At 43.9% G+C, this 27861-nt stretch overlaps 2 protein-coding genes across 4 annotated transcripts in view; both read right to left on the bottom strand.

Moving 5' to 3' along the window:
* Positions 1 to 27861, bottom strand: part of sugct (succinyl-CoA:glutarate-CoA transferase) — a 556340-nt gene that overhangs the window by 206462 nt on the left and 322017 nt on the right. The gene's annotated exons all lie outside the window — the stretch shown is intronic.
* abcd3a (ATP-binding cassette, sub-family D (ALD), member 3a) lies at positions 329 to 27251 on the bottom strand. 3 transcript variants are annotated; one of them, XR_013788562.1, is made up of 24 exons: positions 27095 to 27251; positions 24072 to 24108; positions 23596 to 23694; positions 20030 to 20118; positions 17209 to 17278; positions 16443 to 16540; positions 16170 to 16293; positions 15241 to 15297; positions 15003 to 15145; positions 14617 to 14686; positions 13398 to 13467; positions 12113 to 12210; positions 11286 to 11377; positions 9888 to 9979; positions 9276 to 9348; positions 8582 to 8645; positions 8000 to 8077; positions 6595 to 6660; positions 5598 to 5687; positions 5226 to 5345; positions 4473 to 4577; positions 3979 to 4035; positions 1417 to 3176; positions 329 to 1298 (listed from the first exon to the last, which is right to left on the bottom strand). XR_013788562.1 is itself a non-coding variant. In XM_079490311.1 (23 exons), exons 1-23 carry the CDS (start codon positions 27205 to 27207, stop codon positions 3099 to 3101), a joined length of 1983 nt encoding a protein of 660 aa, XP_079346437.1. In that variant the 5' UTR covers positions 27208 to 27251; the 3' UTR covers positions 329 to 3098. The 3 variants fall into 3 exon arrangements, 2 of the variants coding, with proteins under 2 accessions (XP_079346437.1, XP_079346436.1); XM_079490311.1 differs by lacking the exon at positions 17209 to 17278 and adding an exon at positions 19214 to 19283 and having other exon boundaries at positions 329 to 3176; XM_079490310.1 differs by having other exon boundaries at positions 329 to 3176.

The following is a 27861-nucleotide window of genomic DNA, read 5'->3' as shown; positions in this document are numbered from 1 at the left end:
GAGAGAGAAGAGGAGGCAGAGGACAGGGTGAGATGGAGGCAGAGGACAGGGTGAGATGGAGGCAGAGGACAGGGTGAGATGGAGGCAGAGGACAGGGTGAGATGGAGGCAGAGGACAGGGTGAGATGGAGGCAGAGGACAGGGTGAGATGGAGGCAGAGGACAGGGTGAGATGGAGGCAGAGGACAGGGTGAGATGGAGGCAGATGATTCGCTGCGGTGGCCCCTGAAGGGAAAAGCCCAAAGGAAAAAAGGAGAGAAAAGTAAATGAATAAACTTCAAGTCAAACAACAAAGTGGCTTCAGGAGAAATAAAACGCGTCTTTACTCAATGAAAATGCACTGTCGAGTTTATTTGCAGGTCCATGCGCGAGTATCACATCATTAATAATAATTATACAAAAAAAAACAAAGAAAAAAAACAGGAGTTCTCTACAGAGCTTTGCTTTACATTTCAATAAAAGAATAGTGTTATTTTACAGTGACAAAAGGATGGGGTGGGGGGGGGGGGGGGAGGGCTTTTCGGCCACCAATGTGCCTCCGAGCAAGAACCGAACCATCCCACTTAAACCCCAATTAAATTACATCCAGTGACAACTTTGCATTGTCCTTCCCCGCTCCCCCCCAAAAAACCCAGAATAACCCGATGCCATTATCCAGGAAGCACACGCACACACGCACACACCGTCACACACACGTTGTCCAAAACCGTGTTGTGTGAATACTATACAATGTAGTCATTATTTAGTTACAAAGCTTGTGTTAATACTGCTAATAAAGATAGCAGACCTACAAGCTTGTGTGTGTATAACGTGTGTGTGTGTGTGTGTGTGTGTGTGTGTGTGAGAGAATATAAATATAGTGTGTGCATGTGTGATTCTAACCTCAGACAAAATCTTGTCACACACCGATCACATCCTTCATACAGATCAGAATTCAGAAGACAGCTCTGGTAGAGTTGTTTTGAGTTGGCTGTGGACAGGGCCATTTGGTACTGCCGCTAGATGACGCTATTCCCCTGATTCGTGTTTTTTTTTTTTTTTTGTGTTATATTGCTAGTTCGACCACATCAAATGCTCTAAAAAATTATAACCGAAAATAGACTACAAGCTCTCATTGCGCGACGACGCATTGAGAGCATGCTTCCGCCATGCAACATGCCTCCAAAGAAGACCTTCTATGGAATCAAAAAGACTGAAATCAGTCGTGACGACTGAGAACTTTAATCCATGGGATTACAACACAAATAACAACACGAACCAAGGAACAGCACCATCAGTGACAGTGTCAGGACTCAGTGGCCTATGGGCAGCGGTCACTCAACACACAGGGAGCGCTGAGTCAGGACTCACAGTGGGCTATGGGCAGCGGTCACTCACACAGAACACACAGGGAGCGCTGAGTCAGGACTCACAGTGGCCTATGGGCAGCGGTCACTCACACAGAACACACAGGGAGCGCTGAGTCAGGACTCACAGTGGCCTATGGGCAGCGGTCACTCACACAGGGAGCACTGAGTCAGGACTCACAGTGGCCTATGGGCAGCGGTCACTCACACAGGGAGCACTGAGTCAGGACTCACAGTGGCCTATGGGCAGCGGTCACTCACACAGAACACACAGAGAGCGCTGTGTCAGGACTCAGTGGCCTATGGGCAGCGGTCACTCACACAGGGAGCGCTGAGTCAGGACTCACAGTGGCCTATGGGCAGCGGTCACTCACACACAACACACGGAGCGCTGAGTCAGGACTCACAGTGGCCTATGGGCAGCGGTCACTCACAGAACACACAGGGAGCGCCGAGTCAGGACTTACAGTGGCCTATGGGCAGCGGTCACTCACAGAACACACAGGGAGCGCCGAGTCAGGACTTACAGTGGCCTATGGGCAGCGGTCACTCACACAGAACACAGGGAGCGCCGAGTGAGGACTCACAGTGGCCTATGGGCAGCGGTCACTCACAGAACACACAGGGAGCGCCGAGTGAGGACTCACAGTGGCCTATGGGCAGCGGTCACTCACACAGAACACACAGGGAGCGCCGAGTCAGGACTTACAGTGGCCTATGGGCAGCGGTCACTCACACAGAACACTGGCTACGAGACGGCACTTTTAAAAAACGACCATTTCATCCCCCTCGGGAGGTATAGCCGGGCAGAATAACTTGTGCAACTGGAGCAGCAAAAACAAAAAGCATTTCATGTTGCGTTTCTTTGCATAATATACCTCTGTGCCGGTTTGTTTATCCCAAAACACAGACAACTAAAACGAACACAGCCATTCTGTTGGTGAACCGTTTGGCTTTGTGGAACGACAGGGGCTAGCTCGCCTATAGAGAGCATTGGTTCTCAAAGTGGGGGACCCCCAGAGGATAGTTAACATAGCATCGCAATCATTTTAACCCCTTTGTTGGCTATTAAAAATGTCAGACGCACAAGCTCACAGCACATCACTTCGTGCCATGCTGCGCACTTGTGCATCTGCTATTTTTTTTAACGTTTTTTGAAAGAAAGATTTGAAAAAGTGTTTTGAATCATTCAGGTTTTTAACAAATCTTCACTACATGGCGGGATCCCTGGCACAAGATATGTGTGTGTGTGTGTGTGTGTGTGTGTGTGTGTGTGTGTGTGGGGGGGGTCCGCCGACAAAAGATACATTAATCAATTTGTGTTGACACAAAAATGTTTGAGAAACACTTGCCTAGCGTTACATCGATTCAGACATGATTTCAGTCCTCGGGTGTGGGATGCAATAAAACAAAACAAAGAAAAATCTAGATTTAGCCCCTCGTGTCTAGTAGTACAATCTCTACAGGTCTGGTCCTGACTGACCACTAATCAGGGCCATAACATTTACAAGTTAACATACTGTACAATCAACTTACATAGATTATCAATAATCTATTAATCACGACTAAAGGACTCTTTTTTTAAATAACATCTCGTAAAACAGAGTTACAGTTGATTAAAAACGGCACCGTCTAAGGATTTCTTTAGTTTCCACCATTTCTTTTTGAGTGCAGGGAATTAGTGGACTCTGACTGGCTGTGAGAGCTGGGTGGTGAGCGGAGCGCGGTGGGACGCCGTCGGGCGGTCCGTGCCACTAGGATCCAAACTCCACCGTGTCCTCGGTGATGGGCTGGAACTCGTAGCTCCCTCGGCCGTCCATGTGCAGGTAGTACTGGGAGGACGGAGAAACGCACGCACGCACAGTCAGTAACCAAGACAGTAAGGAAGGCTCTCACTCCCTCTCACGAGAGTTCCATTATGGAGACAGAGACGTCAGCCGACGGCTGGCATCATCATCGTGACGAGCATTCAGCCGATCCTATGTAAAGAGTGGTTGTTGTTGCCCCTGATGGTAGATGCAAGCAGGATTGGCTCCTCGCGAGAGACTCCGTCGCCTTCCGTACGAGACAGCGATATTGGGCCTTACAACCAAGATCTCGGTGTGTCAAGAGATTCAGACATCCCGGTTAACCCATTTTGGGCGGGAACCCCTTTTGGTGTTTTAAACATTATGTTATAATTTAGCTATTGAAAAATAGAAGATCTACAAGCTCATAGCGCGCCACCGAGTGGCGCGCTACGAGCTTGTAGGTCTGCTATTTTTTTTTTAAATCGTGAAAATATTTATTTCAGAAAACTGGAGGATTTAGAAGATTTTTTTTTAAATTTCGAGGTCAGGCCTAAATGGGTTAAGTTCTCATCGGCGGACACCCGAGGCATTCTGTGGCCACGTTCACACAGCAACGACAAAGTGCTGTTGCCGTACTCACTATCGTGTACTCACTATTTTCAGTAGGATGATATTTTCAGCATGCAGCACAGTAATCAGGCAATACGACTCAATTTATGCCCGCCGAAATATCTTTTTGGCGACAAAATCAACTGTACATTTTAGTTTGACTAAAATCTAAAACCATATAAAAACTCAACAGTGCTGAGAAGCAGTGATGTTCTAGCAGAGTGGACATGCTTACCTTGTGGTGTTTCCACAGAGACTTTCTGTGGGACACGGTGAACAACGTGATGCCAACCTGGGGGACCAGAGGACAGTCAATTAGAACCAGTGGTTTTCAACCCTTTTCACATCAAGGTCCATTATTTATTTGGCCTTTGAGCCACGGAACACCATTTTGATGACAAAACTAAAAAATATTTTGTTGGCATTGGATAATTATGTCCACAATTCCATGCTGTAATGTTGTTGGTACTATAGGAGAAATAACAGGCAAACGATCAATATGACAATTATTTTTTGTGTAAAAGATGTTTAACAATAATGTAACTCTTGAGGGCGTAAGACAAAACCAAATGGACATGCGTGTGTAACCTGCAGTTTCGTGTGTGTGTGTGTGTGTGTACGTGTAACCTGTGTGTGTGTGGGTGTGCGTGTAACCTGTGTGTGGGTGTAACCTGTGTGTGGGTGTAACCTGTGTGTGCACGTTTGTGTGTGTGTGTGTGTGTAACGTACGGTTTTGCAGTGGCTGTAGATGAAGTCTTCCACGTCGACACTCACAGCGCTGGTACATTCGTCCAGGATGGCAAACTGGGGCTTGTGGTAGAACAGCCTGGCCATCTGGACAACACGCAGGAAAATGAAGCATGGATTAAAGCAAACTAAAATCTCACGACGAAAAATGTCGCTATAGGCCTATGGTAATTTGTGAAACGGCGTGAAAGGAGCCACCACACACTAGCGCTGTGTCTCCTACACACTCGACACAATAATGTAAAATGACGATGTAGAGATGGAGCGAATCTGGCGATGTCACTTCCGGTTTAAGCAACCACAACATCCGGAACTAGCTTTGCACTGTGCAGCACTATCAGATGTCCGGAATGCTAAGCGATCATTGTTTATTTTAATAACCAAGTCAAATTAAGCTCTAATCAAGCCCAAAATATTGCATTTTACACATCGATGCATGCGCGATCACGCGCGCGCGTGCGTGATTGACCGTGCACGCGCGGATTTCGGCCGGTTTTAGGTAGATTACATCGGCCGTTAGCCAAACTAGCCAAAAGTTGCTACATTTTGCTACATTAAACCCCCGATTATAGGGAATTAAACCAGCACGTCAATTCCGGCAACGGAAGGTTTGGATTTATTGATTCAATCCGTCAATTCCGTCAACAGTAGGTTTTAATAGCCAAAGAAATCTAAAATGACACAAAATGATGCTTTGCCAGTTCAAACGGGTGAAAATGAAGGAAGCAGTCTTACAGCCATCCTCTGCTTCTCTCCTCCACTGAGCACGTCCATCCAGTCCTGGACGATGTCCCAGCTGCCCTCTCTGTCCAGGATGTGACCCAGCTGGACGTTGTCCAGATACTCCTTCAACACCTACACCACACACACACACACACGCATAAACCTGTGCACTTGGACTGCTATGGCTTTTTCGGTCATTATTTTGAAGTTTCAGTCTGAAACCGAAGCCTGTTTGTTTCTGAACCAATCGGAGTGTCACATCACTTCAGGCTATGGGACGTAAGTAGCTCCGCTACACACGGGTAGCTTGCTGCACCTGGCAGTTATGATTGAGTCATTATTTATTTCTTTGTTTCTTTTTTTTTTCCCTTGGGCGTTTCTCACCTGATCAGAAATGCCCTTCCTCTTCTGTTCCTCAAACGTGTCTGGGTAGATGACCTGGTCCCGAAGTGTGCCTATGGTCATGTAGGGCCTCTGGAGACACACACACACACACACACACCAGTGTTCATGTAATCGAGTAAAACTATGACGAAAAATGTTCGACTACTTTTTTCACAGATGAAAACGGGGAAAAAAAACTAAGCCATGATAACTAAATATAGTGACAATTGTGTCAGGTGACGGGTGCTATTTTTAGCACAGAGCCAAGTATATCAAGGCCTGCCAAAATACAATTATGTTGACTCAATAAACTGTAGATTTAGTTGAATAAAATCTTATCTAGACTAAAAATAAAATGTATCAGATGACAAAAATATGGCTAAAACTAAATTAAAGATTTGTGGTCAAAATTAACACCGACACACACAGCTGTGTCATTGCATTAATATGCATATTATCTGAACTTCTGAAACTCTTCTGAAGTTTCAGTTTCTGAAACTCTTCTGAAACTCTAAAAAATGGCTAAATATATAAAGGACAGGTTGAACGTTTTCATCGTCATGTTTAGGACAGTGGTTTTCAACACATTTCATATCAGGGCCCGTTATTTATTGGGTATTTGATGACATTTAGCCTCTCAGATCCAAAACTAACAAATATTTTCTTGTCGTTGGACAAGATTTTGTCCACAATTCCACGCTGTATTGATGTTGGTACCATTAGGAGAGTTAACAGGCAAATGATGAATTGTGGAGACTTCTGGCAAATTAAGTAATGCAGATGTTTAACAATAATGTAACTAAAAAATGAAACCAAATGGATCCGGAGGGTCCATTTGGTTTCATTTTACGCTCTCAAGAGTTAAAGGGTCCATTTGGTATTTTGGTTACCAACTCTCCATTTAGCTGGAGTGTTTAGCTGGGGACCACCTGGAACCCCCTTAAGGACCACTGGCTGAAAACCACTGGTTTAGGACACAAAGAAGAGCTCTACCTACCTGGGGAACGTAGAAGAGCTTTCCTCGTTCAGGTTTAGTGAGCTCCCCTCCAAACAGTGGCCAGAGCTGGAAGAAACATTAGAAGGAAATCACACTATTTAGTTTACATTAACCCATTTAGGACTTTAGGATAAGTCTTCTAAATACTAAAAGTTTCTATGTCAGTGGTTCTCAGACTTTTTCATGTCAAGGACCCCCAGAATTATCTGTATATGGCCGTCAACCCGCATCTGAAAATATGTGGGTTCCAGGGACACCCCCAGAAGCAAAGATTTGAGTTAAAAACGTTAGCTCTGAAAGAATAATATATATTCAAAGATTTGTGCCACATTTTCACGATTAAAAAAAAGAAAATAGCAGATCTCCTCTCCAAGCTCATAAAGCTCAAGTATAACATAATGCTTAAAACACCAAAAAGTGTTCCCGTCTTGAATCGGTTAAAACGATGCAGTTCACATATATATGCATGTAGGGCTGTCACGAATACAAATTTATGTTGATGGTTAATTGTCACACAAATAATTGCCATTAAAGGAGAATTCCATGCTAGAAGGCTTTCTTACCTTTATTTGTAGTCGTTACGTCCCCACCAAACACCTGGACCTCCCAGGTGTTATTTTGTTTATTGGCTATTTCCCCTACCATAAGACCTCAATGAATTGAATTGCATTGAATTGAATGGGGCATTGGGGTGTTGTGCTAATTCGCTTATTTCCGTCCCTCAAAAATAATTTTTTTGTATACATCCTCTCTTCATAATGCAAATAGTATCCCAAGCGGCACACTTTACAATTTATTTCGATGGAAATAAGCGAATTAGCACAAAAACCCAACCCCCATTGAGGGCTAATATTAGTGGAAATAGCAAACAATGAACTTTTGCACAAAATAATACCTGGACCTCTTTGGTGGGGACATAACTACAAATAAAAGGTAAGAAAGCCTTGAATTGTGGTTTTCCACATTGAACTTTACAAATTGTATTTCCGCTTGCCTTTTAGGCTTCGTAATCACAAATGGTACAGATGACGACAAATAACTGAAATATACAAATAAATCACTGACATGTCTTAATCATGTCTTTTATTATAATTCTCGTTTCTAATTTGTTTTTACAAAATAGCAGAATGTTGTTGATCTACAAGCTTACAACACGTCACAAAGTGACATGTTGTAAGCTTGTAGATCTGCTATTTCTGCCATTGTTTTTGAAAAATGTGGAAAAGATTGACGATTCTGAATGAAATAATTGCGATCAGGCAATGATGTAATAATTGTGACAGGCCTGTATGTAAATGAATATTGATCAGGGAATGATGTAATAATTGTGACAGGCCTGTATGTATATGAATATTGATCAGGGAATGGATGAAAACATGCATGGCACAGCTGTAGATATACTGACCTCTCCGAGGACTCTGAAGAGAGAGCTTTTGCCGCAGCCGTTGGGCCCGCACACCAAGACGTTGTTGCCCGATGTCACCTGCGCACACACACACTTGTGTAAAATGTCTGTGTGTGTGAGTGTGAGTGTGAGCGTGACTGTGACTGTGACTGTGAGTGAGAGAGAGTGAGTGAGTGAAAGAGAGAGTGAGAGAGAGAGAGAGAGAGAAAGAGTGAGTGAGTGAGTGAGTGAGTGAGAGTGAGAGAGACAGTGTTTCCACACCTAAGCACAAAACGGCCGACAGCCGCGGACAGAAGAAGCTGTCCGCAGCTTCTTTTCCGAGATTTTAGACAGCTGGTGGATGGAAAAGAAGCTCCACCTCCGCTTGACTACTGCCGCGGAGGAGAGCGTTTCCGGGAATCTGGCCGTCGCGCCAGTCGTCCGCGGAGGTGGAGCTTAATTTCCATCCACCAGCTGTCTAAAAACCCGGAAAAAGAAGCTGCGGACAGCCGAGAACGTCCGCGGCTCTTTAGTAAGTGTGGCAGCACCTAGAGAGAGAGAGAGAGAGAGTGTGTGAGTGAGGGAGGGAGGGAGGCGTCTTACCTCAAAGCACAGGTCTCTGATCAGGATGTCTCCGTTGGGTGTAGCCAGAGGGGTGTGGTCAAACCTGACAAAAAGGAACACGGATACAGCCAACTTAATAACACAGAACACATGCAAAAGAAGGTTGAATATTATATTCGCATCACATGTACTGTAGGGCTGTCACGATTATGCGATTTATTTAGCATGAGGAAAAATTGTCAATTAAAAAATTGCGATTAACGATTTCATTTCTATTGTTTCCGTTATTGGAACATTGGAAATATTATGAATAAAACATGACATTTATTTTTGGCTTATTTAACCCATTTAGGCCTGACGTCGAAATTTTAAAAAAAAATCTTCTAAATCCTCCAATTTTCTGAAATAAATATTTTCACAATTTTTCAAAAATAGCAGACCTACAAGTGCTTCCATGCCACGCCACCGAGTGCCACTCGGTGGCGCGCTATGAGCTTGTAGATCTGCTATTTTTCAATAGCTAAATTATAACAATGTTTAAAACACCAAAAGGGGTTCCCGCCCAAAATGGGTTAATACAGTTATACTTTCAGGAAATGATGAATAGTGCAAATGGCTGATATACAAGCTCAAAGCGCCGGCTCGTTTTTGAGCTTGTAGATCTGCTACTTTCCAAAACATTTGAACATGGTACATTTTTCACACGGAAATGACAGGCCTAATCAACACGTACTTGATGATGTTGTCCACGTTGATGACTCGGCCACTTCCTGGCACCAACGTCAGTTTCTCCTCAGCGTCCGAATCTACGGCGAAAACAAATCGCAGAGGATTAGCTTCATCGGTTCACCGCTGACTGATACAATCAACACGAAGATACAACTACCCGACTCTTTCCTATCCTAGATGAAGATACCTCACAGTAGCATTCACCAACTCTCCACATTCCACATGTAGTTTCCCATGGAATAAAGCAAAATAAAATCTCAAGACTGAGAATGTAATGATGATGTTTTAGGTATGATCATTCTAAACCTATTGTTACTGCTGTTCCACACAACAGCCGACCCAGCTGAAGAAATCACATCCATGTTCTTGGAAGATGCTTCTAAACTTGTATTCTATTGCTAGTTCGATCACTTAGTTCAAATACTCTTCATCTTAAAATAACTAAGGACCGAAAATAGCCGATCTACAAGCTCACAACACGTCATAGCCGATCTACAAAGGCCGACGGCAAAGGCCGTCGTTGGTCTCGGGAGTCGAACCTCCGTCTCCGTCTGACGGTTAGCTCAACCGTCTGGGCACCTAGGCTGCCACATCACCCTATTCCACATGTAGTTACCTCTCTCCTGGTGGGTGACCATGGTGCGTTCGTAATGGCCAGTGTTGAGATCCTTCAGCACCCTCATCAGCTCAGTGATGCGAGCGGTGAATCTGGTGGGACAGTAGAGTTAGTTTAATCCATTTTGGCCTGACCTCGAAATTAAAAAAAAATCTTCTAAATCCTCCAGTTTTCTGAAATATTTTTTCACAATTTTTCAAAAATAGCAGACCTACAAGCTTGTAGCGCGCCATGAGCTTGTAGATCTGCTATTTTTCAATAGCTAAACTATAACATAATGTTTAAAACACCAAAAGGGGTTCCCATCCAGAATGGGTTAAGTTCATTAAAATATACAGCTCTACAGTGTCTGCCATTGGTGTCATGGTCGTAGAACGCAGTACCACGCCGTGGTACCAAAAATAATTGTACGGAATTGAACGGTGCATGCGTATACACGCTAGAACGTGTCCGGCTAGATTTAAGAGAAGGCGCACCTAACCTCGCGTCACCACTCGCCAGACTTTCCAAGACGCACCGACGAGACATGGCCAAAGCATTTCCGGGGGTCCCCAACCAAAACCGTTGAGAACCCCTGCAGCGGACTGACCTCATGCTTCCTTCTATGCATGAGGAGTCCAAGCTGCTTCTTTTCACCTGACAGGGGGGGGTTTCCCCGGCCGGACGTAGCGCGTGGAAGGAACACGTTATTCCGACCAGTTCCTTTCCCCTCTGGGGGCCAGGTGGAGGTAGTTTAGAGACCAGGATTACTGCATGGTTTTTGTGAGGGTAACTACCCTAGCGGGGACACGGGGAGAACATGCAAACTCCACACAGAAGGGCTGTTTCACCAACCCCGCCTCGCGTATGGGCACTGGTTGGATTCCCGCTGGGGGGCGTTTTCTCTCCTCTGTGTCATCAGTGATGACACAGAGGAGAGAACACGCCCGAGAACAGCGTGTTCTCTCCTCTGTGTCATCAGTGATGACACAGAGGAGAGAACACGCCGTTCTCACGCCCCCAGCGGGAATCCATACCTTCTAGCTGTGAGGCTACAGCACTACTAGCCTGGAACTCACCTATGCATTTTATGGCATAGGCAGCTCCCAGCAGGATCCGCCGGGAGAAACTATGCGCAGCTGCTAGACATGAGACTAATTAATTAGAGCGACAGAGAGAGAGAGAGGAGTGTGTGTGTATATGCGTGCGTGTGTGTGTCAATTTAACAAAGGTGCAGACGATCAGAAATCAGCAGAGAGATAGTGATGTTATTGTTTGCGCTTCTCTATGCCGAATTGAAGTGGACTCGGACCCAGACTTTTTTTTTCTCCCTGAAAAAAAAAACGTCTGGGTTTCCGAGGCTACAGCACTACAGACTGTACCACCCTTTATGAAGTTGATATAGAAGTGAGTGCTCACCCTGAGAGGCGGGTCATGTCCCTGCCAGCCAGTACGATCCTCCCCAGGGCCTGGGACATCCGTAGCAGCATCCTGCCACTCTGGTAGTAGTCCTACGAGCACCATATCAATGCATACAGTAGAAAAAAATGCATATTATGTACTGATATTCATCTCGTATCAAAACTACTGCACCGAAAACAGGCTTGTCGACATGTACTGTATGTAGATGGCCTATTTCCGTTGCATGGTATGCTTCCATAGAAGACAATGCTGCTGACTTCTATAGAGCGTCGCCGTCCCGCCCCCTTTCAGAACGACGAGGGCACCAGGAAATAATTCCCCGTTCATTTTCCCCATAGACGTTTCAAAAAGTATTTATTTAAAGACCTTTAAAGCCTCGGACAAAGCCAACTCGGCAGTTGACAAATCATTGACAAACACATTTTTTGGGGGCAAAACAAATAAAAAACAAATCTTCCAATTATTTGTTCTGCCCCAAAAAATTTGCCCTGGTGTGTCACAAACCAGCTGTTAACTATCTACTCCACAATATACAGTTTATACACCATTCCTTCACAGGTTGGATTTGAGTAATGATCAGCACTCGACATGTGATGGCCCGCAGGCGATGTGTGTGTGTGAAATGTGCTTATGCAACAGAGAAAATGTAGTTCCACTTGCAGTACCTGTGTTTTGGTATCCCGCAGGCAAAGTTCACACCTCTACACTTACTCATTTCCTCGTTAGAAACTGAGCTGACACGACGATTATTATTCACCACACCCCGCTTTTCCCGTTTTGCCTACTGCGTGTGTGTATGTGTGTGTATGTGTGTGTGTGTGTACCTCCAGCAGCTCAGAGTGTTTGCTGTGAAGGTGTCTGGGGTCGGACAGGTTGAGGAAGGGCCGGCTGACCACCAGATAGCCCACCACCGTGGCCAGGTCTGTGGGCAGGGGGGGGGGGGGGGATGGGAACACATTTTGTACAACAGGCACGTTTCAATGGGATTCAAAATAAAAAACCTAAATACAGGCAAAGATCGAACATGACAAAACAAAAACGGGCAGATATAAGATGGGAACATATATGATGCGTTACATATAAGATAAAATACGATTTTCGCGGTTCGCTAGATCTGTATTCGTAGGATGAGTGGATAAGGTCACGAATACAAGCGGACGAAATGAGTTTTCTTCGACGGGTGGCTGGCATCTTCCTTAGAGATAAGGTGAGAAGTTCAGTCACATGACGGACTGAGTAGAGTCGCTGCTTCCTCGCCTGGAAAGGAGCCAGCTTACCCCGGGGCTCCACCGGGCGCGTCAGCGTCGCGTCTCCGTCACCGTCAGGGAATGTTCCCTTTTTAAATCAATGAAGGGTGGCTCCCCTGCGTTGCGTTGCGTTGCGTTGCGTGACTGCTTTAAAATTGCCCCGGTTCGTTTTTTGACGCACGCACGCACGCGTCCGGTGGAGCCCCGGCGTTAGGTGGTTTGGGCATCTGGTTAGGATGTCTCTCGGGCGATTCCCTAGGGAGGTCCTCGAGGCACGTCCCACTGGGAGGAGACCCCCAGGGCAGACCGAGGCGCAGTTGGAGGAAACACATCAACTCACTGGCCTTGGAACGCCTCGGGATCCCCCAGGAGGAAGTTACTAATGTTGCTCTGGGGTCTCAGGTCGCATTCTCACCTCAAATTTCAGTAGACCGATGCGAATGGGTGGAGAAGTTGCATAATTCTTGCATATTTAATTTGCTGCGTTTGCCTTCACACTGTGATGTCATTCGCAGCAATTATCAATGTGTTCAATTAAAAAACTACAGTGAAATCTATGGTGTTAAATTAAACTTCGAGTAATTGTTTCAATCTGGCTTCAATCTCATTATTTGCCCACATCTATCCACGGTAATGGGACATCTTTGCGCTGCGTAAAATGAATATCCCTTCTCCGTCTCCAACTGTGTTTACTCCTCATTCATCCGCCACATATGCGGTTCTTTGTTGCGAATCAGGATTCGAATGAGCCTTCGCACCTGCCAAACAAAGCGCACTTTCCGACAATACGCAGCAGGATTCGTTTTAATCGCAGTATGCTGGTGTGAATGAGACATCAGAAAGAACGGATGCAGCCACTTACACTTGGCAATGATGCTGTCCACGAAACCCATGGAGAAGCGGAAGAAGATGAAGTTGTGCAAGTGGTCGACCTGAGGGACAGAATAACAGAGGACGTCAGTGTTGATTTTGACATAAAATTTAGATTTTAGTTTTAGTTATAGTCTGTTTGGAATAGTTTATTTAGTTTTAGTCACGTGGAATGTTTTAGTGTTAGTCCAGTTTTAGTCGACTAAATATTCGATTTTAGTCGACAAAATCTATAGTCGACTTAGACTAAAATGTATCTTGGCGGGCCTTGGTGCCATCGTAACGGCCGATTATGCGCTTGCTGAAAATAGCCAATCTATCGGCAATCGATCGGCTATTTCCAGCATGCAACAGATTGTAAAATGACTTACTTATACTGGATCTCTTGTCCACTAGTCCCTTCCTAACATTTTGGTATAGTTTTTATTTGTTGATGAAATAGTCAATATATATAGTTTTAGTCATCATAGCTTAGCGTTTCATTTAGTTTCCATTTAGTTTTCTGCAGTGAAAAAAGGTAGTCGAACATTTTTCATCATAGTATTAGTCGACGAAATCAACACTGCTGAACATTCACTACCTGAGGACAAGACAACGCAGAAATCAAACACCCGGTATGAGCTATTGCTCAAGATGACACACCCACTGAATGAAGCAAAATATACGATCTAATGACTGAAAATGTAAAGATCACAGGTTGGTTCCCAAACCTTTTCATGTCAAGGACCCCCAAATTGTCACTAATTAGCCCACGGACCCCCATTTGAAGAGATATGCCAGAGATCTCCATAAGAGATGTAATGATTTTTAGGAGTGATTCTCAACCTGTTTAATGTCAAGGAGCCCCAGTTTGACATGCATTAGTCTACGGACCCCCATTTAATGGCTTGTTTAATGTTTAATTTAATGTTTGTGTAGGACAAGAATAGTGATTTGCTCAGACACATGACGTGAATTCTCCATTCATTGTCAATGGGAATTTAATGTTGGTGTAAGATGAAAATCTACACTATAGCTGGAATATAGGAGGGGGATAGCGCCCATCAAAAAAAATCACACCCGTGTGAAGTAAGGGTCGCTCTTATCATCGTACACCATTTGTGTTTACACTATGACGTAAAATTGTCCGTTCATTGTCAATACAACAGTTTGTGCCCACACACTAAAAGCTGGACATAGGAGGATCTCAAAAAGCAAAATGGATGACTTACCAGTTTCTTGAATGTGCCATAGATGGTTTGCTTTTCTCTGTTGTTCCCATTGTAGAAGGCGATCTCCTCACTACGGCACACAACACAGAACATCCACACATGATCAGATATTGCCTTGAATAAGGGGGGATAGGGGGGCCAGTACTGATTTCGCCACGAGTTTGCGTCAAATGGTGTTTCTGGAAGATGCTTCTAAACTTGTATTCTATTTCTAGTTTGATCATTTCAAACACTCTTTCATCTGAAAATAACTAATGACCGAAAATAAATTGCTATTTTCGGTGCGCAGCATGCTTTCACAGAAGACCCGGTGGGTTCTATGGAATCCAAAATGACTGAAATCAGTCGTGGCGACTGAGAACTTTTAATCCATGCAGGTTGGTTACCTGTTGGTGATGAGGCGGGAGTTGACGTAGCGGTACTCGCCCTCGTAGCGTTGCTCGATGACCGTCATCTTCCCGATGGGTCTCCTGACCCTGGTCAGGATCAGGCCCGAGACCAGCAGATAGGCCATCATGCTGGCTGGGCCCTGTGGTGGGAGGGGAACACAGTGCTGTGTTAGTGGAGAGGGCCTTGGATGGACGGCGCGTGGATTTGTAAAGCTGTAATTACGTTTAACAGTACCTGGGCACCGATGGCACTGGTCAGCTTGAAGATATACAGTCCGATGTCCAACAGAGGCTGAGGGACAGAGAGAGAAGACATTGTTAAAAAACTGATCCGTAACCAGCCTATGTGTGTTGTCATACAACGAAAAACAAAGCATTATTATTATTTATTTTCTAAGATATTTTTGGGGGCTTTTTGTCGTTGGATAGGGTACAGTAAGTTGACAGGACAGGGGGAGGGAGATGGGGGGGGGGGGCATGCGGCAAAGGCTGACGGGCTCAGGACTCGAACCCACGGCACACCGCCAGGTTGGATATACCTGCCTGGACTGCTCAGCCGCGGCCCAGGCAAAAAGCAAAGCATTCTACATGCCAGTACTTTGGTGAATCCATTGAAAGCTCTCAGTACCTTGCTGAGGTTGGGGAAGGTGCTACTGTACCTTGCTGAGGTTGGAGAGGTGCTACTGTACCTTGCTGAGGTTGGGGAAGGTGCTACTGTACCTTGCTGAGGTTGGAGAGGTGCTACTGTACCTTGCTGAGGTTGGAGGTGCTACAGTACCTTGCTGAGGTTGGAGGAGGTGCTACAGTACCTTGCTGAGGTTGGAGAGGTGCTACTGTACCTTGCTGAGGTTGGGGAAGGTGCTACTGTACCTTGCTGAGGTTGGAGAGGTGCTACAGTACCTTGCTGAGGTTGGAGAGGTGCTACAGTACCTTGCTGAGGTTGGAGAGGTGCTACTGTACCTTGCTGAGGTTGGAGAGGTGCTACTGTACCTTGCTGAGGTTGAAGGTGCTACTGTACCTTGCTGAGGTTGAAGGTGCTACTGTACCTTGCTGAGGTTGAAGGTGCTACTGTACCTTGCTGAGGTTGGAGAGGTGCTACTGTACCTTGCTGAGGTTGGAGAGGTGCTACTGTACCTTGCTGAGGTTGGAGAGGTGCTACTGTACCTTGCTGAGGTTGGAGTAGAGGTCCACCACGCTGTTGCAGAACTTCTCCACGTCCTGCGTGAGCAGCTGGTCAGGGTTGGCTATCCGGTTGTCCAAGTTGCCCATCTTGTAATACGTGTAGCCTCTACACAAACACACGGCAGCACACGGTTCAGTTACTCGTACGAGAGAGAGCGCGCAAGAGAGCGTGCGAGAGAGAGCGCGAGAGCGAGAGTGAGACAGACAGACGGAGAGTGAGCGAGAGAGAGACAGAGACAGACAGACAGCTCTTACGTGAGGTACTGGTCATAAAGGTGCTTTGTGAGCCTCTCGCGACACCGCAGTTTCAGCTCGTTCAAGCCCAACTTGAGGAAGTTGTTCACCAAGGCAATCTGCAATAGGCCAACCAAACACACACACACAGAGACACACACACACACCTCACCACGTGCTCTGTCCTTCAGCATGGCACTTAGGCTATGCTTTGCAGTATCCTCTTTTTCTTTTGTACTCATGCATCTGAAGACACTTAGAATTAATTGCAATAAAACCAAGATTGAAAAAAGAAAAGTAGGAAAATAACACAGATGTATTGACTGACATTGATTCGGTTGATTATTACCCTCGTTATCGTGATGAATATTCGTATGTTAATCATGCAACACTAAACAGGTTTTCAATGTTAAGATCAGTAGGAAATAGGGCTGCACAATAATGGCATGAAATTAGTTTTTGAATTTTCCCCAATTACATAATTAATAGGGAAACAAACTCAGGACATCCAGAGTGCTTTCGATTAATTGTGCAGCCCTAAATGAAATGTCATATTAATAACAGAAAGGTTATGTTAGTAATCATATTAGTGGGGTTTCTAATAAAAAAAAGCAGGCCTCCTCTGAATTGTTCCACTGACAATTTACTATAATGCAATTATATGCATTATAAATGCAATTCAAAGAAACATGAACACATCACAGTCGGCACACTTTGACTAAAGAGTGCGACGGAAAAAAAAGAAAAGAAAAAAAAGATGGAGGGAACGGAAAAAAAATGAACTTACAACTGGCATGAATTTCATAAAGCTGAACAAGAACTTCTTGAAATCTTTAGTCGATCGACCGATAATTGCACTGCAAACCACAACATGCACAAGAATGAGCCAACATTTCCCAGCATGGCAAGTGGAACAGATAACATGACGTTTATTTAACTGTAAATATATATATATATAGACACACTAGGGCATTAAGCAACTAGTCGACTAGTTTACTAGTCGACTAGTAAATCCACTAGTCGACCTTGTTGGTACTAGTTGACTAGTTGATAAGAAAAAAAAAAAAATTGTAGGCCTCAAGATCAGGTAGATTATAGTTATAGTCACCATGTACACAGTTTTTCAATGTACAAATATGTATTTAAAAAAAAAAAAAAAAAAAAAGAAGTTTATTTTTTTAATTTATTTTATTTTTTACATAATAGGTAGTTAAACAACTAGTCGACTAGTCTTTTTTTGTGTAGTGTAGTTTGTACGTCTTTAAATGTTCTGATGAATTGAAAATGGAGGACACTGATGTAAACAAGTCTTAGTGGGTTTTTCAGTTTCTCAGTAGCAGTTTTTGTATCGACCTGTAATTTCGTTTGAACTGTACCCAGTCTACAAACTACGGTTCAGAGGAGGAAAACATTTTATATTAATGTCCTTATAATAACGATTATTAATATAAAGCATTTAACAAAACCAGTTAGTGTTGACTTAACCCCTTCAGGACGGGAACCCTTTTTTGGTGTTTTAAGGATTGTTATACTATCTACAAGCTCATAGCTGCATTACGTGCTTGTAGATCTGTCACTTTTGAAAAATCGTGAAAATGTGGCGCAAATCCTTGAATATATATATTCTTTCGTTGTTAACGTTTTTAACTCAAATCTTTGCTTCTGGGGGGGGGGGGGGGGGTCCCTGGAACTACATATTTTCAGATGGGGGTCGTCGTCCAAATAATTCTGGGGGTCCTAGACATGAAAAAGGTTGAGAACCACTGACATAGAAACATAGGTTTTTCAGAAAACTGTCAGGATTTAGAATTAAGTTTTATTTTTATTTTTTTTAGAAAAAATGGGTTCAGAGGAGTCCCGACAGTGACAGAAACTCGATCAGTTTAAGAATGTTATTCGCATGGCCATATATTCCCGAAGACATAGTACTAGCACTTTCACAACGTTTAACGGCCATGAGAATAACATCCTTTAAAACGCAAGCCCACGTTTGATGGAAATACCCCCTGTGAGACGTCATCCTGATACTTGGTAAGTCTGCCTTAAGACACCCATAGATTCAACTGCATGTAAGTAAGTGACGTTAAGGCTTGGCTAGCGGTGCAGAAGCCAGCACCATGTTAAAACAATGTTCAGTACAAACACACCACCAGATAATATGCCATTTAACGGCTCAGTTCAGATTTGTGGACTTAAAAAGCTGTAGGAAACACTTGCCATTAATATACTTGACATTGATATAGTGGTCGCAAAAGGTATTCACTGATTGCCCGAGTCCCGTGGTGGGAGTTCTGGTCTTGTATTTGGTTAATATGATGTAGTTCCGGTCATTTTGGTGGGGGTCTGGGGGCCACGCATTAAGAATAAATTAATCTACAAAACGAATTTGTAATGTTTGTAATGTTTCTACCATATAGAGCAACTTTCGTTCAACTTTGACCCCTCTGTCACAACAATTTTTTGTGTCCAGTATCAGTACGCCAGCAGCAGCACAAAACCATAGTTCCATGTGACGGAGGGGTCAAAGTTGAACCAAAGTTGCACTATATGGTAGAAATAGGTCAACAATACAAATGACGCTAGTTTTGTGGATTCATATATTTTTAATGCGTGGCCCCCAGACCCCCACCAAAATAATGGCGAGTATTTCCTACAGCTTCAAGTCCAAAAAATCTGAACCAACCCTTTAAAAGAAAGATGTTAACCACCACAACGTTACTGGGGGGGAGGTGAGGGGGGGGTTGGGGGAATGCATTTCTTTAATGCTATCACGCGACGGACGGTCATATTACCCCGGGTATGGCAGCAATGTAGGCATAAAAGTGTGTCTTGAACAGAGCCATATCTCTGCTTATGATCCCACTGTGGGGAATTAAGACAAATGGGCATCAGTGGGCCTGGCAAGGACAATATTAACAGCAATGCAACCCCATCAGGTTTGAGTGACACTGGTCTAATATTAACTACTATAGAGCGTCGCAGTCCCCTTTCAGAACAACGAGGGCACCAGGAAATAATTCCCCATTCGTTTTCCCCATAGACGTTGGCTTTGTCCGAGGCTTAACCCATTCTGACCTGAGATCAGATTCTAAAAATGTCTTCTACATCATGACAGTTTTCTGAAAAAGCTATGTTTCTATGTCAGTCGTTCTTCGATTTTTCAAAAATAGCAGACCTACTTGTAGATCTGCTATTTTTCAATAGCTAAAGAATAACATAATGCTAACACCAAAAGGGGTTCCCGCCCAAAATGGGTTAAATGCCTCTAAATACATTTTGCTAACAGCCGAGTGGACAAATCATGACGATAAACTATTTTTTTTGGGTCGAAAAAATAATGAAAGAAGAAAAACAAAAAACAAAAACAAGTGTTTTACCCTGCCCTTTGCTTCTTCTAATTATTTGTTTGGCACCCCCAAAATAAACGTGTTTATTGCCATGATTTGTCAAATCAGCTGTTGGCTTTAAATAAACACTTTTGCTATAACGTCTATGGGGAAAATTAATGGGGAATTATTTCCTGGTGCCCTCGTCGTTCTGAAAGGGGGCGGGACCGCGATGCTCTATTAACACGACTAAGTGTCCCACAAACGGATTGTATTCCTGACCTTTCAATCATGGTGCCGTTCTGGATCATCCACACGTCACAGTATGTTCTGGTCACGAGCATGGCAGCGATGAAGAGAAGGTAGCCCGTCTGTGGGAGAGAACAGTAGAACGAAGACAATAATAGACAAGCACATGGAGGAAACAGATTAAAATAGGGTGCATTTTGCATCCCAAAACTCAGTTTATAGTTAAGGGACGCAATAAAACAATGACCTCTGCATCCACGGGATGCACTACTGTACTGTTTTTTATTCTAGTTTATTTTGCTAGCTTTAGTTATAATAATCATTTCTTCTTCTGTTTTCTACATGAATATAACCACATTATAACCATTATAAAATGAAATGGGAGTTAAATGCTGCAATTTGTAAAAATGGCAAAATATGACTCCTAACGATGGACGTTGAAGTAGGACTCATAAAATGTCCCTGGGACTCATTCTAAAAGACCATCCCTGCATCCCGGGACTCATTACATTGAAAACCTATTTACATCACTGAGGAAAGCAAAAATAAAATCACCACTGAAAAATAATTGTGTCCTAACGTGCGATTTGACACACACACACACACACACACACACACACACACACACACACACACACACACACACACACACACACACACACACACACACACACACACACACACACACACACACACACACACACACACACACACACACACACACACACACACACACACACACACACACACACACACACACACACACACACACACACACACACACACACACACACACGGTCGAGATAATGGATTTCACAATGCCACGCCAGACTTCTCGGTCCTTCATTGTCATCCCCAGTTCCTGCCTACTGATGCATGTGTCCCTATAGCGATGACATCAGGGAACGACAGTTTTCTACCTTCGGTCTGCTTTGAGGCAGGATTCCAGAGAAGAAGGGAATATATAACCTCATGATGAGCTCTGTAGCAGTGGTTAGCAAACTGTGTTCTTCTGGATCGGACTAGTGAAGAAACACGGGGAAGGTTGCCGTATATTAGAGAAATCGATGGGTGGTTCTTCCAAGAGAAATTTTGCGCTCTCATTAAAAGGCGGGTGTAAGTGCCATCCAGCCGTTTCTCTAATTTCGAATCGGCTCGACGGTCGTCCTAAATATTTTTTACTTACTTACTAAGCTGGGATGACCACCTCTCATGCATGTCATTGCAGGCTGACCAGGCCATACCCTGTTTTGATAACGTGGCAACTGGCAAAGCATTTCGGGTTTGTGTGCCCATGCTACAAGTTGAAACCGTGCACTAGTGTAATTTCCATGCGCCCGTCTATTTAAAAACCCGGAAGAGACGCCTGGACTAGGCGTTTTCTTGCCGCCTCTTGACGTGAAAGTGTGCCTGCACAGTGGCCAGTGTGTTCAGTGACCCTCTCTGGAGTCTGGACTGATTACACGCCAACGATAAGTCGAGGTGTGTAAAATGACGCAATGACATGTGCGCACGTGAAGACACGCCCGTACACACACGCACACACAAGCGTGCGTGTGCCCCCTTTCCTCTACTCTCGCAATCTCTCCAGAGATTTGTACAAGGCCGGTCAGAACCTATAAGGTCACAGTGACCTTATAGGTTATCACGCTATCCAGAATTCCAGTGAATCGTGACCATAAAACCTTTGATACTGTGAGAAAATGAAAACCGCTAAATACAATTAAATATTCATGATTCACCAGGATCCTGGATGGCTTTATTCTAGGCTTAAAATAATTGATTTTTGTAAATCTCTATGGGAAAAATTAATGGCCTATTTTTCAGTGGAACCAGAAACACAGCCACTGCTATGCCCCTATAGAGGGTATGCGCGTGACATCATCATACCCGGAAGTTATGTTAGATTTCAGATGCATCCATACTGTGTATCGTGCTTGCTCTGGACATCAGAATGGCATGCCTAAGTAGAGCAGCTTCCTCTTTCTTCCCGTTTCTGGAGACAAAACCCACCATTTCAGACTTGCTTTCGCTACATAAATCCCCACCGCCCACTTTGTTTGTCTACCTTAGTTTCTAGTTTTTAACCTTTTAAACTTTATCTAGTTTCTTTTTCTAATGAAACAGTTTTTATTTTGTTCTGTAAAGCGACCGAGTACCCTGAAAATCTAAAATGTATTATTATTAAATCTAACAAACTCGTTATTAATTTGTTTGGTGCAGCCGTGTTGCTTACTAGACTGCCATGTTTTATAGCCTGCTGTAGTTTTGACCTAAAGTTGAAAAAGGTTAAAGTCCTACTATTTGTCACATACACCAGTGATGTAAATTTGTTCTCCGCACTTGACCCATCTCTTGGAGCGGTGAGCTGCAGCCGAGCCACGCTCGGGAATCATTTGTAGCTGATCTAACCACCCCCCCCTAACCACAAGGCCACTGAGCTGGTAATACAAATCAGCCCTAGGCCGGGTGTGGTTCCCCTTTAAGCACATTGCTGGGCGAGACCCGCTACTGGGACAGTGTCTAATCAGATGTACCAGAAACACCTGGAGAAATAGTTACATTGATGCTACTGAGACACTGAGAGTACAAGCCGATATGGGCGTCAAGGCACGGCAAAAAGCCGCTCGCGGCAGAAGTCTATTCCTGGTTTTTAGACAGCTGGTGGATGGAAACGAAGCTCCACTCACGCTGCAGCTTGCAGCGTCGGCCAGAACACCGGAAACGCTGTTGTAGGAGCCGCGCGCGAGCTTAATTCTCCATCCACCAGCTGTCAAAAAACCAGGAAGACTCCTGCTGCGAGCGGCATTTGGCATCTTCGTGACGCGACTGTGTAGAAGCGCCCAGACAGTGTCTAAACTCTAAACAGATGTACCAGAAACACCTGCTCCGCACGAGGAGGAAGGAAGTTACATTGATGCTTTGCAGATCTTGTGAAACCCGATATGAAACCTGTGTTGTAATTGGTCAAAATAAAAAGACAGCTTCAGGGGCACTCGCTGCATTACAACATGTCTTTTATCACCTTGTCGAAGTTAAACATTGAAGTCTGTCTTCGGTCTGTCATTCTCTCCTTATTCTTTTCTCTCTTTTCTCTAGTCTCTAGTCTGACAATTGGACTACTAGACGGTACTCTTGATCAGAATCATGTAGGGCAGGCTATACAGTGTGTGATGTTTATTTACATTGTCTATCATTTGGGTGTCAGCATGTTGGCACAGGAAATACTATGTTCTTTAAATGGTGTGTGCGTGTGTGTGCGTGTGCGTGTGTGTGTGTACGGGCGTGTCTTCACGTGCGCACATGTCATTGCGTCATTTTACACACCTTGACTTATCGTTGGGGTGCAATAATCCCATAAGTGAAGACAGCCAGACACGAAAATGAATCATTCATTCATTGGTTCTTTCATTCACAACAAAAGCCTGGCCCTATGTACATGATGCTTTGCATTAGGTTGTGACTTGTTACCAAGCTTTTCTCCTCAAAAAGGGTGAATGAGTGCATAACTAGATGATAATTAGAACGACTGCTACATAACGAATGTCTCCAAGACATGATGAGTTGTTACCGTCACAAAAATAATTAAGAAGACCCACCTCCATGCAGAGAAATCGGGGCACCATGACCCGCACGATTTGGCCGATTCGCACGAAGAACGCTTTGTCCACGGCTGCCCGGTCCCTTTTGGCATCTTTCTGCAATGAACAGAGCCCACAAATTTTGTCACACACACACAGATGTACCCACACACATCTCTGGAACTAAGCCAAACTGCAGTTAGTACTACTACTAAAAATAATAACCAGTTAGACACCCTGGGGGCTAGAAACGACCTTGCGAGGTCGCGTGCATGCAAATAATAACTGTTGACAATCAATTGCCAAAGTCTTTGTTAAGTCCGAGGTCGGATTCTACACATCTTTCAAAAATAGCAGATGTACAACTTGTAGCGTGCAGTGAGCTTGTATATCTGCTATTTTTTTATTTCACTTGTTTTTTTATTGAATTTTAAACAAACATACAGTACATGAAAAAGAACAGACATTGAGCTTGAAATGGAAGGTAAACTTACGTCATTGTCCGTCACTAGATCTGAGCCCTTCGCTTTACTGCAATGGGGAGAAAGAAAAACATTCGATACAACAGCAATGCACAACAGTGGATTAAATACTCATTCAACCGTCTGAAGCAAGAAACGCACTTTGACCAATTGCAGACAGTGTAAATAAACACTGGACATTTGGACAAGTTCAATGACCCAATATTGAAATAATGCTGGGACAATGTTCTTATGTGTTGGGACAATGTTCTTATGTGTGATTAATATACATGCAATGAGCTTTATGCATTGCACACACGCCATTTTGGAAAGATCTTGGGCCCCCTTCCATACTTCCTTCACAGGTATCACCAATGATGGTAACTATTGAAGGCTCCGTTCCATTCTGGTCAAACAGAGTCCGGGTGCTGCTACACCAGTGGGGTCACAAAGTGTGTTTGAGTGGGTTCCAATTGGCCTCGTGCGGGTGTGTAACTCTGAGGCCCCTTTTCCACCGGTTGGGAACCAGTTCAGTTCAGAACCAGTTTTTTGTCCATGAGCCAGACCTCCAAAATTGGAACGTAAATTATGAATCGAGTGGGCAAAACTATACCAGAGATTAAAATAGGGTGCATTTTGCATCCCAAAACGCAGTTTATAGTTAAGGGACGCAATAAAACAACGACCTCTGCATCCACGGGATGCACTACTGTACTGTTTTTTTATTCTAGTTTATTTTGCTAGCTTTAGTTAATCATTTCTTCTTCTGTTTTCTACATGAATATAACCACATTATAACCATATAAAATTAAATGAGTTAAATGCTGCAATTTGTAAAAATGGCAAAATATTACTCCTAACGTTGTTGAAGTGGGACCCATAAAATGTCCCTGGGACTCATCTAAAAGACCATCCCTGCATCCCGGGACTCCTATTTACATCACTGCTATACCTATATTAAATTGTCAATATAAGTAAATTAATATATGATAACCCTTCCACAGGAGTAGCTTTTTCATATTCATCACACATTTTGTAATTTTCACCTACAGTAGGCCTATACGTGATTGGTGAATAGGTAAAAATGTAATGAATAGTTCATTACCATGAAACTTCCCCAGTTGATTACTTACACGAAGACGATTCATTGTATTACACATTTTCTGAAATTGTACATTTAAATATGCAAATTAGGCGGGTCCATTTGGTTCCATTTGTACGGGTCCATTTTGTTCCATTTGTACACTCTCAGAGTTATGGTGGTTCTTGAAATTAAAAAGTTTGAGAACCACTGCACACTAAATGGAACAGAGCCTGAATTATTATCATCGGTAACACCTGTGAAGGAAGTAGGGAAGCAGCCGGAAGTAGGGAGAGTCCTGAAATCTGTGTGCATAGAGCCCTTAATACCACTGTGTACTACTGTGTCTAATATGTGGCATAGGTGTATGTAATTAGTAGAGATGTCCCGATACTGTGTCGGTATCAGCCCTTTTTGATCATATCGGTAACGGCGAATATGCCAGTCTAACCACCGACCCGACACAGGGGTAAGGGGTTGACGCTATGGCAGGTAAATAAAATGTTGGGGCATGTGGAGTTTGCTTTCGAGTTTCCCAAACTGCAAGTGCACATTTGAGTGAGGAGTCTGCTATTAACAACACGAGATAAAAACAAGTAATTTTCTTTTTTTTTTATTATTAAAAAATAATATTCTCTGGTATCGGTATTCGGTATCGGCTAAAATAGAAATTGTGGTATCGGGATCGGATCTGGAACGAAAAAAGTGTATCGGGACATCCCTAGTAATTAGCCATGTCGTACCAATTACTACTATGTGTAATTAGAATATGTGTAATTAGTATTATGTGAAACATAGGCCTGTGTGTGTAACCTGTAACGGATACAGGATAGGTGGCATATTAGGGACATCTGATCTGGGCACCTCGATGTAAAATTAGTATTTTGCCCAAAATAAAATATAAAGCGTGCGTGATGCGAACATGCACAATACATCTTCAACACCAAAATGACTGGATTAACAAATTAATGTAAGTGTATTAATACCATGCAATTCCTAGTTATGTCTAATGTAACATATACAGTATGTATAATTAGTACCAATTAGTACAGTACTATACGTGCATTAAAATCCCAGTCAGATCAGAAGGGGCAACTCTTCACAAAGACCTCCATTGTCCTCAAACCTATGAGGCAATGTGGCCAGATTTAGTGAGCAAAACGTGGCTGGGGATGTGCAACCAAACACAAATAAAATACTTGAATCATTATATTAGTATTACTCATTGTTATAACTCCAGTACACCTGTTCCTGTACTCACATCCGTCACAGCAACACAGTGTCTCTCTCACACACACACACGTCACACACAGGGGTATAGGGTATAGCCCATGTCATCATGACGCGACTTCACCCCGTTTTACGCGCTTGCTCCATTCTACAGCGCTAAAGTCTACATATAAACGATCGTGTTTCAAATATAAAGTTCCCGCCCCACGGAGGCCACGGATGCTATAATCCACCTCGAGTGGGTAGAAGTACCCGTATGTTCCGTATTGTTCAATAAAACGCATTTTCAATCCGATCAGGTGGCCCATTTGATCAAAAGGTTATACTGTAATCAGAGTGCAATGCACGTTCCCAGCCGACAGGGTCGGCGTACTTGAAAGCATACATACGGAGACAATGGCCACCGATCTGATTAAAAGGCTTTTTTATTTAACAACGCGGAAGATACGGGCACTCATACCCGGCCGAGGTGAATCGTGACATCCGTGACCATGGGGGCGAGCACAAATATTAGAAAATATGAACGTTTATGTAGACGTAAAGGGCTGTGAACGAAGCGAGTGCGTAAGCCGAGGATGAGGTTCCTCCGCGACAGAACAGAAGACGAGCGTCATTGCAGTTGATGAACCGGGTTATCAGCCATGATAACCCGGGCAGGAATCTGTCCTCTAAAAGAACGCGTTTCAAAGCAAAACCACCAACCAACAGACCACGCCGGTCATTTTTAAACGTTTCCAGAACGTACCCGTGCGAGCCGCCTTGCCTCCGTCGTCGTCGCTTCAGCAGGTAGAGGACGAGCAGGACGCCGCCGGCTATGGAGGAGTTCTTCGCTGTCAGATATTTACTGACGGCCGCCATGTTTCTGCTCCTCTGCTGCTCTGATGACAGACGAACTGCATTGTGGGACGGCAGGCAGGCAGGAAGAAAATTAATGATCAGATCAGATCCCATAGCCCAGAAGGTACGCTCCCCTCTGAATGGCTGGTTTGGGTTGTCATGGCAACTTTAAATTATTTAATTTGATAAAAACATTATTATTATGATTATTATTATTATTAAAAAACATTATTATTATTATTATTGTTATTATTATTAAATTTGCGATTTGTGGATATGTCACTTGGATATGGCGGGTCGCACCCTATGGGTCGCACCAACATAAAGGTGCATACCGCCACCTACTGTACAAGAGTTTTGTTTTTTGTTTTTTTTCTCAGACAGTGCAACTTATTTACAGTGCCCTTCACCATATCCCCTTGCAAAGCTATTCAAACCACTCTACCGCTCAGACCTGAGCGACCCAATGGTCTGAGGTGCAGCAAACCCTTCCCTCAGGGTATAATCAAGGTCCTCTCCCGTTATGTCCTCAATGTCCAGGAATTTCCTGGCCGCATCCAGTACCATCTTTATCCTTTCTGATTTTCCTTGTATTTCAATCGCACAGTTGATAACCATCGCGATAAACGCAAGGAACTTCCTCTTGTCCATCCAAATGTTTTGCCCATTTCCACT

Source organism: Electrona antarctica (genome assembly GCF_951216825.1).
Source record: "Electrona antarctica genome assembly, chromosome: 20".
Classification (NCBI taxonomy): Eukaryota; Metazoa; Chordata; class Actinopteri; order Myctophiformes; family Myctophidae; genus Electrona; species Electrona antarctica.
The sequence above is the reverse complement of the archived record's forward strand: the minus strand, read 5'-3'. Positions and strand labels throughout refer to the sequence as shown.